This window comes from Pituophis catenifer, unplaced genomic scaffold (genome assembly GCF_029215685.1).
Source record: "Pituophis catenifer annectens isolate HBS135680 unplaced genomic scaffold, rPitCat1.0.hap2 SCAF_10, whole genome shotgun sequence".
In the NCBI taxonomy this organism is placed as follows: domain Eukaryota; kingdom Metazoa; phylum Chordata; class Lepidosauria; order Squamata; family Colubridae; genus Pituophis; species Pituophis catenifer.
Genome location: NW_027256890.1, coordinates 13,909,007 through 13,927,954, shown reverse-complemented (window position 1 = coordinate 13,927,954; position 18,948 = coordinate 13,909,007). Strand labels below are relative to the sequence as shown.

Here is an 18,948-nt window from a genome sequence, read left to right as displayed (position 1 = left end):
CGTAGAGCGGCCCCTCCGGACTCCCGTTCAGGCACTAACGTGGACAACCCCTCCGAGGAGCGGAAGGGGCGGGATTCCCGAGGGCGGAAGGGGCGGGGCTTAAAGGCCCGGCCCGGAAGCCTCTCCATCCACCACGTGGGCAGAAGGCGGAGGGGGAGAAGCGGCGGGTCGGTCACGATGGGCGGCCTGGAGAAAAAGAAGGTACCGCAAGGGCGTGGAGCGAAAAGCGGAGCCTCGGCGGCTGTCACTGAGCCGCCCTGGGGGGGGAAAAAAGCGTTCACGGTTCTTTTTTTTGTTCACGTGTATTGGAAAGAACGTCTGAATGCAGACACGCCACTTCCGGGTTTAGCCGCCTCCCGACACGCATCTTGCGAGTCGCCTCTCGGGGGGGGGGGAGGTCTCTGTCCCGCCCACGCAGAGCTCCTGGGAAGATGGGGCCGAGCCTCCCCGCTCAGAAGAGAAGAGAATAGAATGGAATAAGAATTTAGGATAGGATAGAAAATAGAAAATAGAATAGAATAGAAGAAAAGAGAAGAAAAGAAAAGAAAAGAAGAAAAAAGAAGAGAGGAGAGGAGAGAAGAGAAGAGAAGAGGGATTTAGGATAGGATAGAGAGGAAAGGAGAGAGTAGAATAGAATTGAATTGAGAGGAGAGGAAATTAGGATAGGATAGAAAATAGAATAGAGAATAGAACAGAATAAGAGTTTAGGATAGGATAGGATAGAAAATAGAATAGAAAATAGAAAAGAATAGAATAAAATAAGAAGTTAGGTTAGGTTAGGATGATAGATAGGATAGGGAGTAGAGTAAGAATTTAGGATAGGATAGAGAGTAGAATAGAATAGAATTGAGAGGAGAGGAGAGGAATTTAGGATGGGATAGAAAATAGAATAGAATAAGAAGATAGGATAGGGTAGGGTAGGGTAGAAAATAAGTAGAGTAGAATAGAATAGAATATAGAATAGAATTAGAATAGAATAGAATAGAAATTAGAAGGGGAGAGGAGAGGAATTTAGGATAGGATAGAAAATAGAATAGAAAATAGAAAAGAATAGAATAGAATAAGAAGCTAGGTTAGGTTAGGATGATAGATAGAATAGGGAGTAGAGTAGAGTAAGAATTTAGGATAAGAGAGTAGAGTAGAATAGAACAGAGGAGAAGAGAGGAGAGGAGAGGAATTTAGGATGGGATAGAAAATAGAATAGAATAAGAAGATAGGATAGGGTAGGGTAGGGTAGAAAATAAGTAGAGTAGAATAGAATAGAACATAGAATAGAATTAGAATAGAATAGAAATTAGAAGGGGAGAGGAGAAGAATTTAGGATAGGATAGAAAATAGAATAGAAAATAGAAAAGAATAGAATAGAATAAGAAGCTAGGTTAGGTTAGGATGATAGATAGCATAGGGAGTAGAGTAGAGTAAGAATTTAGGATAAGAGTAGAGTAGAATAGAACAGAGGAGAGGAGAGGAATTTAGGATAGGATAGAAAATAGAATAGAGAATAGAATAGAATTGAATCAGAAGTTAGGTTAGGATGATAGATAGGATAGAGAGTGGAGTAGAATAGAATAGAATGGAGAGGAGAGGAATTTAGGATAGGATAGAAAATAGAATAGAATAAGAATATAGGGTAGGGTAGGGTAGAAAATGAGTAGAGTAGAATAGAATAGAATATAGAATAGAATTAGAATAGAATAGAATAGAAATTAGAAGGGGAGAGGAGAGGAATTTAGGATAGGGTAGAAAATAGAATAGAAAATAGAAAAGAATAGAAGTAGAGGAGAAGAGAGAGGAGAGGAATTTAGGATAGGATAGAAAATAGAGTAGAGTAGAATAGGGTATAGATAGGGAATAGAATTGAATAGGGGGAAATTAGAATAGAATAGAATAGAATAGAATTTTTTATTGGCCAAGTGTGATTGTTCACAGAAGGAATTTGTCTTTGGTGCATCTGCTCTCGGTGTACATAAAAGAAAAGATACGTTTGTCAAGAATCATCAGGTACAACACTTAATGATAGTCATAGGGTACAAATAAGCAATCGAATCATACTAGGAAACAATATAAATCGTAAGGATGTAAGCAGCAAAGTTACAGTCATGCAGTCATAAGTGGGAGGAGATGGGTGATAGGAACGATGAGAAGATTAATAGTAATAGTAATGCAGACTTAGTGAATAGTTTGACAGTGTTGAGGGAATTATTTGTTCAGCAGAGTGATGGCGTTCGGGGGGAAAAACTGTCCTTGTGTCTAGTTGTTCTGGTGTGCAGTGCTCTATAGCATCGTTTTGCGGGTAGGAGTTGAAACAGTTTATGTCCAGGATGTGAGGGGTCTGTAGATATTTTCCCAGCCCCTCTTTTTGACTCGTGCAGTATGCAGGTCCTCCATGGAAGGCAGGTTGGTAGCCATGGTTTTTTCTGCAGTTCTAATGATCCTCTGAAGTCTGTGTCTGTCTTGTTGGGTTGCAGAGCCAAACCAGACAGTTATGGAGGTGCAGATGACAGACTCCATCATTCCTCTGTAGAACTGGATCAGCAGCTCCTTGGGCAGTTTGAGCTTCCTGAGTTGGTTGGTCATAGATCATGACATCAAATTCTTGGAGGGCCTTTTTGCCTGGCATCTTCCAGCCGGGCAAATGTGCCAGTCAAGGAGCTGCAGCGTATCTGGGAGGCTCCACATCCAGTAAGGCGAGAAGTTATTGGCAGGGCCAGAGCTAATTAACTGCTTTGTCTCTCTTTTTTTCCCTGCCCGTCTACGAAAGTACGAGAGGGGTTCAGCCACCAACTATATCACCAGAAATAAAGCTCGGAAGAAACTGCAGCTCAGCCTTCCAGACTTCAGGTACGGCCAAGAGATTTTGAGTGGTCTGCCGGGGGTGTCACTTGCTCTAGTTGTGCAGGGAAGGTGCAGGTGATGCCTTAGGAATGGAGTAGAAACTGAAGTGGGGTGGAGAGGGGAGAGGGTGAGGAGGTGGGACAAATTTGGAGACCGAGAAATATTGGGTAAGGATCACGCTGGGCTTAAGTGATGGTTGAGTTCACACAAGATGCTTGTTTTAATTATTTATGAAATGTATATGCTTGTCCAACCTCTTCTTAAAAGCCTCCGGTGATGGAGCACCCACAACTTCTGGTGGCAAGCTGTTCCACTGGTTAATTTTTCTAATTATCAGGAAATTCCTCCTTAGTTCTAGGTTGCTTCTCTCCTTGCTTAGTTTCCATCCGTTGCTTCTTGTCCTGCCTTTCAGCTGCTTTGGAGAATAGCTACCACTACCACCCCACTTCTTCTTCGGGGCAACGCCTGATGGTGCTGCCCATTTCGCTATCCAAAAGTTAGGAGATTGCCAAGATATATAAATCCATGATTCAGATTGTGATTTGGTCGTTGAGTTTTTTGGCGCCTGCCGCCACTCCAAGTTAACGGTGGACACACAAGACTGCATCCCCATCTTTAAATGTGAAGCCAGCCAAGACTTTAAGGTAGCAAATCCGTCTTCTCACCCGTTTTCGTTTTTCCAGGCGACTCTGCATCCTAAAAGGGATTTATCCCCACGAGCCCAAACACAAGAAGAAGGTGAACAAGGGATCAACAGCCGCCCGGACGTTTTACCTCTTGAAAGACATAAAATTTCTTCTCCATGAGCCCATTGTCAACAAATTCCGGGACTATAAGGTATCACGATTTGGGGGAGGGGGGACCCCGGAACTGATTAAAAGCTGCAGATGAACCTCTGGGCGTAACAGCCACTTTGGACGGGGCGGGTGGGAGTGATTGGCACTTCAAAAATTGCTGTTCTGCAACTTACTGGAATGCTTTTTCTTCCTGTGTTAATTATTTGATCGGCACAGTTTTCACTTGCAACTCAGGGCGCCAGTGGCAAAGTTAATTTAAGATCATTTTGTTGTTGTTAGTCGCGAAATCGTGTCCAACCCATCGTGACTCCATGGACCACGTTCCTCCAGGTCTTCCTGTCCTCTACCATCCTCTGGAGTCCATTGAAGCTCACACCGACTGCTTCAGTGACTCCATCCAGCCACCTCGTTCTCTGTCGTCCCCTTCTTCTTCTTTTGCCCTCCATCTTTCCCAGCATCTTCTCCAGGGAGTCCTTCCTTCTCGTTAGGTGGCCAAAGGATTTGAGTTTCATCTTCAGGATCTGGCCTTCTAGAGAGCAGTCAAGGTTGATCTCCTCTAGGACTGACCGCTTGGATCGCCTTGCAGTCCAAGGGACTCTTGGGATCATTTTATCCAGCCTTAAAATCTAGCGTTCTGGGTGAGAAGTTTAAAGCATTTGACGTCTGTGAAATAGAGAAGTATTTTTAATACGGTCATAAGAGAAATGAAAAAATAATACGCAAAAAATATATGCTTACCGTGTTTCCCCCAAAATAAGACCCTATCTTATTTTTTTTTTGAACCCCAAAATAAGCTCTTGGCCTTATTTTCGGGGAGGTCTTATTATTTTGGGGCGTGTGGAACAAGATGGGGCTCCTCTTGCCATCCTACCTGATTTCCATCTCTGCGTTTAAATATTTTCGGGGAGGGCTTATTTTAGGGGATGTCTTATTTTCAGGGAAACAGGGTAGCATAAATAGGTGTGTCAAACTCACGTCATCACGTGACGTATTGCAACTTTTTTTCCCCTTGGCTAAAATGGGGGTCGGCGTGGCCGCCACGTGGACACATCCGGTCCGGGGGCCACGGGTTTGACACCCCTGGTATAAAAGAAAACAAGCCAAAGACTCGGGGTCTCTTTGTTGAAGAAGAGGAAGGAAACGTGCTGGTGGATAGCAGTCCAGCCCCTTAGAATTGTGGTCTGGACATTGGGAAATGTGGGGCTGTAAAATGTTTCTCTCCCCACAAGGTGTTTGTCCGCAAGTTGCGAAAAGCCTACGGGAAGAGCGAATGGAACACAGTGCAGCGCCTGAAAGACAACAAGCCGGCTTATAAATTGGACCACATCATCAAAGAGAGGTAAGAGTTGAAAGCCCTCAAGATCAATAATCTCGCCTGGCTTTGGGAGGGGAAAAGGAGCAGTTTTCAAACGATTGTCTGGGAATTCTAGGGTTGCAATGACTGTATTTTTCGGAGTATAAGACGCTCCGGAGTATAAGACGCACCTTAGTTTTTGGGGAGGAAAATAAGAAAAAAAAAAAATCTGCCTCTGACTACCAGCATCCATCGGTATTCGTCTGGCTAGCGTCCTGTCAATATGTGAGAGAGTTGAGGGCTGTTTGGAAACTGAAACATTATTTGCTATGTGAGCAACACGGAAGGAGACAGCAAGGAGCCTGGGCGTGGCTTAGCTCTGAGTCTGTGCTGAGCTCTAAACTAGTCTGCTGCTCAAAACTGAAACTGAAACTCCTCTCCTCTGCTTGTGTTTTGCTTGTATTTACTACCACGTTGGAAAACCTGCTTTTGGTATTGTATATTTACTTCATGTGTTATATTGTATATAAAGAGAAGTTATTGAATCCTGCTGAATCAGTTATTTGTGTGTGCTTTCTGGATGGGATTGCTGTTGCAAACTCTTGAGTCCTTGCATCAAATAGCAAACCGCAGGTGAGCTTCAGCATATTATTGCCGCCTGATTCAGCACGAGCAGCTGATTGGCGGGTGGATCGGTCTCCAATCAGCTGTTCCAGGCTGCAGGGATTGCCACAGACCATCGCTGCCTCCGTGCCTCACATTTTTGGCTACATTCGGTGTGTAAGACACACTCAAAATTTCACCCTCTCTTAGGGAGGGGATGGAAGTGCGTTTTATACTCCAAAAAATATGGTATGTATAAAATTTTGCTTAGACTTGAGTGGCTATCCAGACGATTACAGTTCGTTCAACAAAACCTGGTTAAGCAAGATTGCACGACAGATTTGGGGCAATTCCTGTTGGCAGATTAAGCCCTAATAGCAGGAAGCCGCAATGATACTTACAACTTCACTCCCACAAGCGTCTGGAGAGGCAGATGGTGCTTGAACTTCTCATCTTCTTCTCAAATGGCTGCAGATACCCAACCTTCGTGGACGCCCTGCGAGATTTGGACGATGCGCTCTCCATGTGCGTCCTCTTTTCCACCTTCCCGCGCACCGGCAAGTGTCACATCCAGACCATCCAGCTGTGTCGTCGGCTGACCGTGGAGTTCCTCAACTACGTCATCGCCTCGCGCGGTCTTCGCAAGGTGAGCTGGGAAGGGCCCCTTTGGAGACGCCAATGCTGATGGATTTCCCTCGGATCAATACATGCCAAGAGAATAAGAGTGGTGCGGTGGCTTAGGGGTGGAGCTCTCGCCTCACAATCAGGAGGCTGTGAGTTCGATCCTAGGTAGAGGCAGATATTTCTCTCTCTGGGCACATTGAGAAATATATCTGCTGAACAAAAACTCCGCATTGGCGACAAGAAAGGCATCCGGCCAGTAAACACTCTGCTAGCTCCATTCAGTTGCCCAGACTCCATGGGGTCATTAAATGATGATGATGAATACATGCCAAGAGAATAAGAGTGGTGCGGTGGCCTAGAGGTGGAGCTCTCGCCTCACAATCAGGAGGCTGTGAGTTCGATCCTAGGTAGAGGCAGATATTTCTCAGAACTATGAGAAATATATCTGCTGAACAAAACTCCGCATTGGTGACAGGAAAGGCATCCGGCCAGTAAACACTCTGCTAGCTCCATTCAGTTGCCCAGACTCCACCCCGCAATGGATTATGGGATCATTAAATGATGATGAATACATGCCAAGAGAATTAAGTCAACGGAGCTGTTAATCCACAGACGGCATACCTCTGACACACGTTTTTAAGCTGACACGCCATGATGTTTCGAGCGGTACATCAGTGTTCAACAACAACATTTTTTTTTTTTTAATTTGATTTATATGCCGCCCTTCTCCGGAGACTCAGGGCGGCTTACAATGTGCTCAGCAATAGCCTTCATCCTTTTTGTATATTTATACAAAGTCAGCTTATTGCCCCCACAATCTGGGTCCTCAATTTACCTACCTTAGAAAGGATGGAAGGCTGAGTCAACCTTGAGCCTTGGAGAGATTCGAACCTGCAGTAATTGCAGGCAGCTGGTTTTAATAACCAGCTTAATAACAGGGTGCCTTAGACCACTGTACTACCAAGGCGTTATTCGTCAAAGCTCGTGGTTTCGTGCTGCTTTTGGAGGCCATGCACGAATAGGGATGCGCTCTTGTGCAGCTTCCAAAAATCACGTGAGGGGGCCAGGCTGCTATGCGGCCTCTGGAGCATTCGAAAGTCATATATTTGTGAGGTGTTCGGAGGCCGTGGATCTCCCGGAAGCCACTTCAAGAACGAAGGCCTCGTGGGCCTCGGAGAAGGCACGGGCAGGCCGCAGAGCGTGTCAACCGAAAGGGAACACTGCCCTAACAAAAGTGGCATCGATCCTGGGGGTGGGTGAATGTGTCACACACACAATTGGATTGTATTTAAAAAAAAAAAAATAAGTGACTATGTAAAGCATTATTTCTGTTTTGCTCATGGGAAAAAGGGTAACGCCAGCAGAGTTAGGCATTATTATTTTTATTTTTTTGAATTATTGACACGCCTGAGCCCAAAAAAGATTTACCAACCCTGTGCTAGTCATTTCTTTCCTGTCTGCAATTTTAGGCTCTTGGGTTGTTTTCCTGACTTGAGTTTGTTTTTCTCTGCTTTCCCACAGGTTTTCCTCTCCATTAAGGGCATCTATTACCAGGCTGAGGTGCTGGGCCAGCTTGTCACCTGGATAACGCCCTATGCCTTCTCCCACAACGTGAGTATAGGGCTGTTTAATATCGTTTAATATCAGGGGCTGCCCCAAAGAAGAGGGAGTCAAGCTATTCTCCAAAGCACCCGAAGGCAGGACAAGAAGCAATGGGTGGAAACTAACCAAGGAGAAAAGCAGCCTAGAACTAAGGAGAAATTTCCTGACAGTGAGAACAAATAATCAGTGGAACAACTTGCCACCAGAAGTTGTGGGTACTTCATCACTGGAGGTGTTTAAAGAGAGACTGGACAGCTGTTTGTCTGGAGTGATATAAGGTCTTCTGCTTGAACGGGGTTGGACTAGAAGACCTCCAAGGTCCCTTCCAACTCTGTTATGTACCTGAACAGAATTAGGCATTCTTGACCAGAAGGCAGATTCCTTCCTGTTTTTTGCGTGCCGAACTCTCATGCTTGGTGTTTTAGTGTTCAGTGTTCTCATGGGAAGCAAATCATTAACTTTTTTTTAAAAAAAAACAAAAACCCAAGGTGAAAATGGCAATTAACAATTAACTCTAAGCATGGAGTTTCATTGTTAGAAGACAGTTGCTTGGACACAGAGAACTGTCTTTGCTTATTTACAAAGCATTTCTCTCATTTTTTTTTAAAAAAAAAAACGTTATATTTTGCTTCTTAATGATCACCGACCAAGGCATCCCTTCTTGTGCCTGTAAGATCTCTTTTTTCCATTGATTGTGATGTGATCAATCTTGATATATTTCATTACTTCAGCCACAGGTTCCGCTGCAATAACCTTTATGTAAATTAATTGCCAATTATGAACGTCAATGTTATTTAGAAAGCTTAAAAGTCTTAAAAGTAAGTAAATAAAAATTCTACCAACTTTAGGATCTTAAGTATTGCACGTGTAAACTTATTTTATGCAGGTTGACTTACGACTGCCAATTAATGAACATTCAAAGCAAAAACAGATTCCCCAAAAAGTTACTTATGACCCTATCCTTCAACTTTCAACTGCCACCCCACCCCAAACGCTCTCCCGATTGTATTTTGGGTGCTGGCAACTCACCTCACATTTGCAACCAATTGCAGTGTCACACGATTGCATTTTCCAGCAAAAAAAAAAAAAAAGTCCATTGAATGAAGTGGGTTCACACTTACAACTGTATAGTTCACTTAATTGGCCATGATGACTCGCTTAACAACTGTTGTTAAAAACTGTCATAAAATGAAGTCCAGTCTCCTGGTGCCTTGACTTAACGACTGCAATGACTTAACAAACCAACATTCCAATTTCAGTCCCAATTCTCTCGAGAGTTAGAGCAATGACAAACTTCCTTCCTGGAAAATCGGATTCGGGACTTTGTAAGATAAAGCTTGTCTTTGACCTAAGCTTATGGCCTTGGAAGGTTATGCAGATTGACAGGTGTCCCAGAAAGCTGCCTGCTCTAGTCCCTGATTTACAGGCTGCCTTGAAGGTCGATCTTGCATTTTGTGTTAACCGTAGAAATGCATATTCATACACGTGTCCCGAAAGATTAACCCAGGTGTGCAGGAGAGCTGGCCGTTGCACCTGGTGAACTTTTGAGAAAGCCATCAAACTTCCCACCTGATCTGGGAAGGATAGCTTAGAACAGGGGTCCCCGGCATGCCAGCAACCAGTCCACACAAACAAACAAACTCCCATCCGCGGGAATGCAGGCAGCCCGCGAAATCATGGCCCCTTCTGGTCGTGGTCTCATGGGTACATATTTCAGCTTCCTTTTAAATATTAAGTCATACCCAACACTTTTTATTTTTATTTATTTATTAAGAATATATAAGATTACAGGTAAAAGTATATACATAATTTGAATGGATGAAAAGAGTAAGTAAAAAAGGAATATTAGGACAGGGACCGTAAGCACGCTGGTGCTCTTATGCACGCCCCCTTACAGACCTCTTAGGAATGGGGTGAGGTCAACAGTAGACAATTTAAGGTTAAAGTTTTGGGGGGTTTGGGGATGAAACCACAGAGTCAGGTCATGCATTCCAGACTTTGTCCACTCTGTTGCTGAAGTCGTACTTCCCGCAATCGAGTTTGGATCGGTTTACCTTGAGTGTGTATCTATTATTTGCTCGTGTATTGTTGTGGTCTTCCTTTAAAATATATATATATATATTCCTGTTTACAAAAAAATAAATAGAACTGGGAGTTAGATTTTTTTTAAAAAAAAAGTTTCTGCACATTGATTGATTGATTGATTGATTGACTGACTTTCTTCCAGCACCCGACGGATGTGGATTATAGGGTCATGGCTACTTTCACTGAATTCTACACCACTCTCCTTGGCTTTGTCAATTTTCGTCTCTACCAGACACTCAACTTGCACTATCCCCCGAAGGTGAGTGAAGCAGACAAGCTACTGAGAAGCCCAGTTTATCTTCTTAACGGGCAACTGACCCAGATAGAGAGAGAGAGACACACACACACAGAGATGGTCTTAAAAAAAAAAAATAATAGTCCAGGCCATTGGCAAAACATTATTGATGCCCGAGGAAAGAGAAGGAATTGGAAAGGAACTCCAAGTGACCCAGCTCTTCGATACCAGGGGTCTTTTCAGTACAGGTAGTCCTCGACTTACGACCAAAGTTGAGCTCCACGTTTCTGTTGTTAAGAGAGACATTAGTTAAGTGCATTTTATGACCTTTCTTGACCTAGTTGTTAAGTGAATCATTGCAACACGAGTTGTTAAGTGTTCTGTTTTATTCTGTTCCGTTCGTCACTTTTTCCAGGGCTGTCGTAACTTCACAACAGTCACTAAACAGAACTGTTGTAAATCAGGGTCTACCTGTAACTGATTCCAATTTCCTTTTTTCATATTAAGCTCTACCCAACACTTCCTTTTTTAAAAAAAAGAAATATTCCAAAAAAATGTTTGCAAGGGTCTGGGACTGTAACCTTAAAATAACAAGTCGTGTTTATCCCTCGTGGTTTGAGTGGCCTGTCTGGACTACCTCAAAGGGTTGACCTCCCCGTATCCCAGGGGTGAAATGCTCCCGGTTCGGACTGGATCGCCCAATCCGGTAGCAATGCGGTGGGTGGTTCGGAGAACCGGTAACAAAAATCCCTGCAGTCCCCCCTCCATGCCCAGCTGAGCCCGGTGATCATCAGAGACTTTTTTTTTACTTTTAAAAGCATTTTCTACAACCTCTTCTGCCGAAAGAATGCTTTTAAAAGAAAAAAAAAAGGATCTGATGATCGCGCGGCTCAGCTGGGATCGTCAGAGGCTTTTAAAATCGGCCAAAGAGGTTGTAGAAAAAAATGCTTTTAAAAGCCTCTGACGATCCCAGCTGGGTTGCCCGATCGTCAGAGGCTTTTAAAAGCATTTTTTTTTCCTGCAACCTCTTCGGCCGAAGAGGTGGTAGAAAAAATGCTTTTAAAAGAAAAGGAAGAAAAAAAAAAGTTGGCCACGCCCACCCAGTCCCCAAGCCACGCCCACAGAACCGGTAGTAACAATTTTTACATTTCACCACTGCCGTATCCGTGTTCTGTTCTTTTAGATCGAAGGCCATTCTTCAGTAGAGAAGAAGCCAGAGGATGGAGAAGCTTACGCCTTGGACTCTGAGAGCACCTTAGAGGTGAGAACACGGATGCCCAATCCTATCCTTCCAAATTTTCCTCCACGTCCTTCCTTAAGGAACATTGCAGTCTCTATGTCGGTGTTTCTCGATCTTGGCAGCTTGAAGATATGTGGACTTCAACTCCCAGAATTCCCCAGCCAGCCTGCTTCCATTCTGGGTATCTACATGAGCTGCGTGCTTCGTTTAAGTTGACTTGGATCAAGTCGCCCATCAATTTCATGGTTCTCTTTCTTTGACCCTCCCTTAGAAACTGTCGGCTCTCAGCACCAGCCTGGCTCGAGTCGTTGCCCCCAACATCGAGGATGAAGCCGAAGTGGATGAGTTCCCCGTGGAAGGGGTGAGTGACACCCCATTTTTTGGGGGAGTCAGAGGAAAATACCTTCCCAAGAGACAGGATGTTGGGGAGACTGTACTTTGAGATACCCTGTTTTCCCCAAAATAAGACATCCCCTGATAATAAGGCCAAGCGCTTATTTCAGGGTTCAAAAAAATATAAGGCAGGGTCTTATTTTTGGGGAAACACTATAGATAGATAGATAGATAGATAGATAGATAGATAGATAGATAGATAGATAGATAGATAGATAGATAGAGATAAGTGATAGATAGCTGATAGATAGATGGATGGATGGATAGATAGATAGATAGATAGATGATAGATAGATAGATAGATAGATAGATAGATAGATAGATAGATAGATAGATATAAGTGATAGATAGCTGATGGATGGATGGATAGATAGATAGAGATAAGTGATAGATGATAGATAGATAGATAGATAGATAGATAGATAGATAGATAGAGATAAGTGATAGATAGCTGATAGATAGATAGATGGATAGATAGATAGCAGATAGATAGATAGATAGAAGAGAGAGAGATAGCAGATAGATTGATAGATAGATAGATAGATAGAGATAAGTGATAGATAGCTGATAGATAGATAGATAGATAGATAGATAGATAGATAGATAGATAGATAGATACCCTGTTTTCCCCAAAATAAAACATCCTCTAATAATAAACCCAATCAGACTTTTGAGCGCATGGCAATAAGGCCAAGCGCTTATTTCAGGGTTCAGAAACAAAATATAAGACAGGGTCTTATTTTCCGGGAAACACAATAGTTATTGTTAACAAAATGTCAGTCTCCCAAACTCAAAGAAAGAAAGATGGCAATAGCCCTTAGACTTACATACTGCTTTGTGGTGCTTTACAGCCCTCTCTAAGTGGTTTACAGAGTCAGCCTATTGCCCCCCAACAATCTGGGTCCTCATTTTATGAAAGGACGGAAGGCTGAGTCAACCTTGAGCAGGTCAGGATTGAACTGTTGGCAGAATTAGCCTGCAATGCTGCATTTTAACCACAGGGAAGGGAAGGGAAGGGAAGGGAAGGGAAGGGAAAGGAGGATGGATGGATGGATGGATGGATGGAAGGAAGGAAGGAAGGAAGGAAGGAAGGAAGGAAGGAAGGAAGGAAGGATAAAAGGGAGGGAGGGGGAGGGAAGGAACGAAGGAAGGTCAATAGCATTTAGATTTATATACTGATTTACAGTGCTTTTACACCCCTCTCTAAGCATGTTACAGAATCAGCCTCTTGCCCCCAACAATCTGGGTCCTCATTTTACCAACCTCGGAAGGGCGGAAGGCTGAGTCAACCTTGAGCCGGTGAGATTTGAACTGCCAAATTGCAGGCAGCCGGCAGGCAGCAGAAGTAGCCTGCAGTACTGCACTCTAACCACTGTGCCACCGCGGCTCATGTAGCGATTCTTCCAAGATGATTTCTTCATTGTTCCAAACCTATAGACAGAATCTTGCCAAACTGAAACAGACTTATTACGCGCACGAAGCATACTCTGGGAACTGTTAGGAAAGAGGCTGCCTTCACCCTCCTTCTCACACACAAACTCAACACAGAGAAGGGGTTCGATAGAGCTTTTTCTCTCTCTCTACCTAGGAGACTGCAGAACAAGAAGAGACCAGGAGGAAGGAGGAAGAGGACTTGGAGAAACAGAAGAAGCTCTTCGAAGGGCTGCAGTTCTTTCTCAACCGGGAGGTGCCTCGCGAACCCTTAGCCTTTGTCATCAGGTGTGTAAGCCTTTGACGATTCAATCAACATGTGCTAATTAGCCTGTGCTGAAGCTGAAAGGAGCTGTTTCTGCTTGCTGCAAGGAGGTAAACTGCTGGGAGGCAGAGGCCAAAGGGTGGGGGCCAGTGGGTGGGCGGGGCTACATTCGATGTATGACGCAACTGAATTTCACCCCCTTTTGGGGGGGGGAAGGTGCGTCTTATACTCCGAGAAATTCAGTAAATGTGCATTTGAATGTAAAACCTGTCACTAGATCTGGCTTAACCCCGCCTCTCCTTCACCAGGTGCTTTGGCGGCAAAGTGTCCTGGGACAAGTCTGTTTGCATTGGCGCCACCTACGATGTTACGGACCCCCGCATCACCCACCAGATAGTGGACCGTCCAAATGTAGAGAAGCAAGTGATTGGAAGGTGAGAACTCTGCCCTTTGGTAGGCCAAAAAACGGACATCAGATTTTAAGAAAGCTTGAGTCAACCTTGAGCCGGTCAGGATCGAACTGCTGGCAGCCGGCAGAATTAGCCTGCAATACTGCATTCTAACAGGAAGGAAGGAAGGAAGGAAGGAAGGAAGGAAGGAAGGAAGGAAGGAAGGAAGGAAGGATAAAAGGGAGGGGGGAAAGGAAGGAAAGGAGGGGGGGGAAGGAAGGAAGTGGGGGCAATAGCACTTAGACTTATATACCGCTTCATAGTGCTTTTACAGCCCTCTCTAAGCGGTTTACAGAGTCGGTCTCTTGCCCCCAACAATCTGGGTCCTCATTTTACTGACCTCTGAAGGACGGAAGGCTGAGTCAACCTTGATCCTGGTGAGATTCAAACTGCCAAATTGCAGGCAGCCGGCAGTTAGCCGGCAGTACCGCACTCTAACCACTGCGCCACCGCAATGTACAACTTGACATTCTAATACGCCCACTTCTCATTGGCTTTCCTTTCTCCCCAGATATTACCTCCAGCCTCAGTGGGTCTTTGACTCAGTCAATGCCAAGATATGCCTTCCCGTGGCCGATTACTTCCCCGGCGTAATGCTGCCCCCTCACCTCTCCCCGTTTGTCTCGGAGAAAGAAGGGGACTACATGCCCCCAGAGAAGCTGAAACTTTTGGCCTTGCAACAGGGTGAAAAACCAGGTATCCAGCGGCTCCTGGGTTTCTGGCGAACCTGTTGCATTTTTAGGGGGTGGGTGAGCTGAGAATACCTTCTGGGGTTTCTCAGCAACAACTTTAACATGGTTTGGATCTTTTCAGTAGCCAAAGATAGTGAGTCGGAAGAGGAAGAAGAGAGCGGTGGAGAGGATGAAGGTGCAACTGAAGGCTCGGAGGAAGAAGAGGAGGAGGAAGAGGAGGATTCTGACAAGGAAGATGAAGGGAAACTACGCAAAATGGAAGCACAGCGATCTCAGAACAAGGTATCCTAAAAGATGCTTATTTATGAAGTCAGAAAGTGGTAGGACGTTGATTGAATCCAGTCATAGTAAAAAAAATAAGGGTTACAGGTGCCGGTGTAACTTTGAGCAAGTCACTAAATGAACCGCTGTAAGTCGAGGATTACCTATATTTTGTAGTTCTTTATGAAATCTGTTCACCGTATGAGAACTGATGTCAATCTCAGAGTGACCCAATAAGTGTGTGTATGATATTAATTATATAATATTAATTACTGTGTTCCCCCGAAAATAAGACCCTATCTTATATTTATTTTGAACCCTGAAATAAGCGCTTGGCCTTATTGCCATGCGCTCAAAAGCCCGATTGGGCTTATTATCAGGGGATGTCTTATTTTGGGGGCAACGCAGGTATACTAAACTGTTTCCCCGAAAATAAGACTCGACCGGAAAATAAGCCCTAGCATGATTTTTCAGGATGCTCGTAATATAAGCCCCATCCCAAAAATAAGCCCCAGTTAAGATTGTCAGCCAGATGAATGCCTTTAGTACTGTGTTTCCCCCCAAAATAAGACCTAACCAGAAAATAAGCCCTAATGCGTCTTTTGGAGCAAAAATTAATATAAGACCTGGTCTTATTTTCGAGGAAACACAGTATCTTATCTTAACTTAACTTAACTTAACTTAACTTAACTTAACTTTTAATTATATTATATTATATTATATTATATTATATTATATTATATTATATTTATTATAGGATATATTATATTATATTATATTATATTATATTATATTATATTATATTATATTATATTATATTATATTATATTATATTATATTTATTATATTTATTATATTATATTAAAATCAAGCCTTCTAGCATTGACTTGGGAAAGTTTTCCTAAAAGTTTTATTCTCCGGGTTAACTGAAACAATCTTTTCAGTGCGCAATTTCCTCTTGTCTCAGAATCTCCCAGTGAAGGTGACACCTGGTCAGGTTGTGAAGGAAGATAAGGAGCGGCTGATGCAAGAACAGCAGAGCGAGGAAAAACGCTTGGCCATCATGATGATGAAGAAACGAGAGAAATACCTCTACCAAAAAATAATGTTTGGGAAGAAGCGCAAAATTAGAGAGGTATCTTTTTTTTCTTCTTCTTCTTCTTTTTTTGCTCTGCTCAGTTTCCCTCCTGAGGTTCTTTGGGAACTGCGAGAATTATGAATGAATTCTCTATCCATGTCCTAGGACCGTGATGACAAACCTGTGGCATGCGAAGCCATATCCCTGGGCACGTGAGCGTTGCCCTAGGTCAGCTCCAGCGTGCATGCGCGCACCGGCCAGCTGAGTTTTGGGCCTTCCGGGCCCACCGGAAGTCGGGAAATTGACTGTTTCCGGCCTCCGGGGGGGTGGGGAAGGCTGTTTTCGCCCTCTCCAGGCTCCAAAAAAGCCTCTGGAGCCTGGGGAGGGCGAAAAAACGGGCCTAGCAGGCCCACAGGTAACCTTTTTGCTGTCGTGTGCCAAAAGCGGGGGAGGCACAAAGGGGGGGTCGTGTGCACATGCACAGGTGGGCAGGCGGGGGGGCATTGAATTATGGGTGTGGGCACACACGCGCGACCCCACTGCACTCCCCCCACTTTTGGCACACGACGACGAAAAGGTTAACCATCACTGTCCTAGGATAATGTTGCAGGATCCAATCTGGATCGGTCATCAGGACCAGAGGTTTTGTCTTCCGAGCTTTTTGGACTTTTGCCGGAGCCCCATCTTTCAAGGAACTTCTCTGTGAGAATTGGACTTAGCAATTTTCTTCTTCTTCTTCTTCTTCTTCTTCTTCTTCTTCTTCTTCTTCTTCTTCTTCTTCTTCTTCTTCTTCTTCTTCTTCTTCTTCTTCTTCTTCTTCTTCTTCTCCTCCTCCTCCTCCTCCTCCTCCTCCTCCTCCTCCTCCTCCTCCTCCTCCTCCTCCTCCTCCTCCTCCTCCTCCTCCTCCTCCTCCTTCTTCTTCTTCTTCTTCTTTCAGGCCAACAAATTGGCAGAGAAACGGAAAGCTCACGATGCGGCAGTAAAATCAGAAAAGAAGAAAAGCAAGAAGGCACGACGGGAATAGAAGAGCCCATCTCGTTTTGGGCTAACATTTCACAACGCAGCCCTGGAAAGTGGACCTGGGACCTAAAGATGGATCTTTCACGTTGGAGATGGACAACATTGGAATTCCTGATTCTTTGGGGCTTTGCCCTCTCCAAAACAGAACTAATCAGAACTGGGTCTACGGTACCCTGATTTCTTTAGGGAAATTCTATTGAAAAGACGTGTAAATGTTTGATTCCATTCAGTTTTTGTCTTTGTCACACCCACTGTACCAGCGTCAGTGAGACGGTAAGCTAGATCTCCAGTCTTGGATGGAGAAATGTTATTTTTGAGGAGAGAAATAGTCACGAACAGTCCCGCTTTGCCAAGGATACATAAAATAGCAAACACATGAACAAGGTTCCTATCTGGAATCAGAAAATTGGTTTGCTTTCTGAGCAGAGGGTTATTTTTTTCTCTTCTTCCCCTTTTAGTTTTGGCACAGAATAAACATTTTTGAAGTTCTTGCCTAACACGTTATTTTAAGAGTCGTTCAAGGTAATCTTTTTATGCGTGTAAATAAAATCCGGGATTAAGATAGTTCGGCTCTACCTCAGTTGGAGGGTATCTTCTAGCCAGCAACACTTGTTTCATTTTGCAGCCATTGTGGAGTCCGCGTGTTTTTTGCATTTTGGTTGTAAATTACAGCAACGAGGCGTTATTAAACTGAACTTTGAAAATTTCAGATTTTCAATTTCGAATTCAAGCCTTTATTGTCAGAGTACAACATGTGTACTATGAGATTGGCTGAGCTGCCCTTCGTGCACTCCTACACCCACCCCAACACAATACAACTCACAGTGAAAAACAAAAAAATCCCTATCCCGGTGAATCCTGCTAGCAAACACCCAATCCTATTGCACCATGGAACTTATTGCACTTCGCGCCAGTCCCGCAACTCAATCGTACGACATTGTTGCGGTTATTTTTCAATTAAAGCTTCTGGATGGTTTTCAGGAGCAATCTGGTACAGAACACGTTGCAAATACAGCAGGACGTGACCAAGTATTCACTTGTCTTAAGCCCTGCCTACCTTGCAGGGCTGCTGTTAAGAGGCAAAATTAGGGCCAACTTTTCATACACGCCGCCTTGAATTGTAGATAAAAGGTGGAAAACAAACGGAAGGTATCAATAAAATACAAGCTTCATCAAGGCGAAGGATTTCATTTAAATTACTCGAATGGGATTCATTCCCATGCAATTATTAATTTTGTTCTTTTGCATTAAGCATACGGTCTGAAATTTTGGAGGGCCGATGCCATAGTTCTAGGGGGGGGGGCTGCATGCCACTCGGAGACCCCAGGCTGAATGTTCCTGCCATAAACCAGCCAAGAAAAGCAGCATGTGGGATAATGCTCTGTGCATAGACTTCCAAACAGGGTGGATAAAAATCAATGATTTTTTTAAAAAAAAAATCAGATTTTTTTGATTTAAATCGGATTTTTTTTATTTAAATCGGATTTTTTTGATCTTTATCGAATTTATTTTAATAAAAAACTTTTGGGGTAAAAATCTATCGTAAGATAGTTTTCTATTTAAGATACGTAAATAATTGAGTTTATTCAGCATGAAATGGAGCTTCGGATTCCAGCCAAATCTCCATTTCTCTCTCCATCAACTCATCCCTCTCTTCCTGCCTGAAATAATATCAAGTATAATAATTCTGCTTGGGAAAACACACAGCTAAGGGTTCAAATCATCCCAAGAATTTAAAGAGGTACAATGACTCTTCCTTGTTCCCTTCCTAAAATAACTTTTACCCTTTGCATCCATTTTGGCTCTTGGTTTTTCAATGCTGCCAGGCTCCAAAGCACATTAGAAGCCTAGCCCGTAATTTTTAATTTTGATTTAAACAAAAGATTTAAACCGCAATAGCCGAAGCTGTCTATTCACAGCAAACCCACACTCTTAAAAATCCAAAAAATAAAGGCATCGATCAAGCCAAGCCAGGCAGCCGCCACAACAGGACAGTCACCCAAAGAGCAAATTAAAAATAAGCATGAAGCTACCGAGGCACTCG

General features: G+C 43.7%; 1 protein-coding gene across 1 annotated transcript; it reads left to right on the top strand.

Annotated features, from left to right (window-relative positions):
* The first annotated feature begins 138 nt into the window (after positions 1-138).
* PES1 (pescadillo ribosomal biogenesis factor 1) lies at positions 139-17,634 on the top strand. The gene is made up of 15 exons (XM_070951018.1): positions 139-201; positions 2,762-2,841; positions 3,519-3,672; positions 4,862-4,971; positions 6,004-6,175; positions 7,675-7,764; positions 9,983-10,099; positions 11,259-11,336; positions 11,587-11,676; positions 13,297-13,427; positions 13,713-13,838; positions 14,365-14,549; positions 14,667-14,827; positions 15,774-15,941; positions 16,822-17,634. The coding sequence occupies exons 1-15, from the start codon at positions 178-180 to the stop codon at positions 16,906-16,908; spliced, it is 1,773 nt and encodes a 590-aa protein (XP_070807119.1). The 5' UTR covers positions 139-177; the 3' UTR covers positions 16,909-17,634.
* The last annotated feature ends 1,314 nt before the right edge of the window (positions 17,635-18,948 follow it).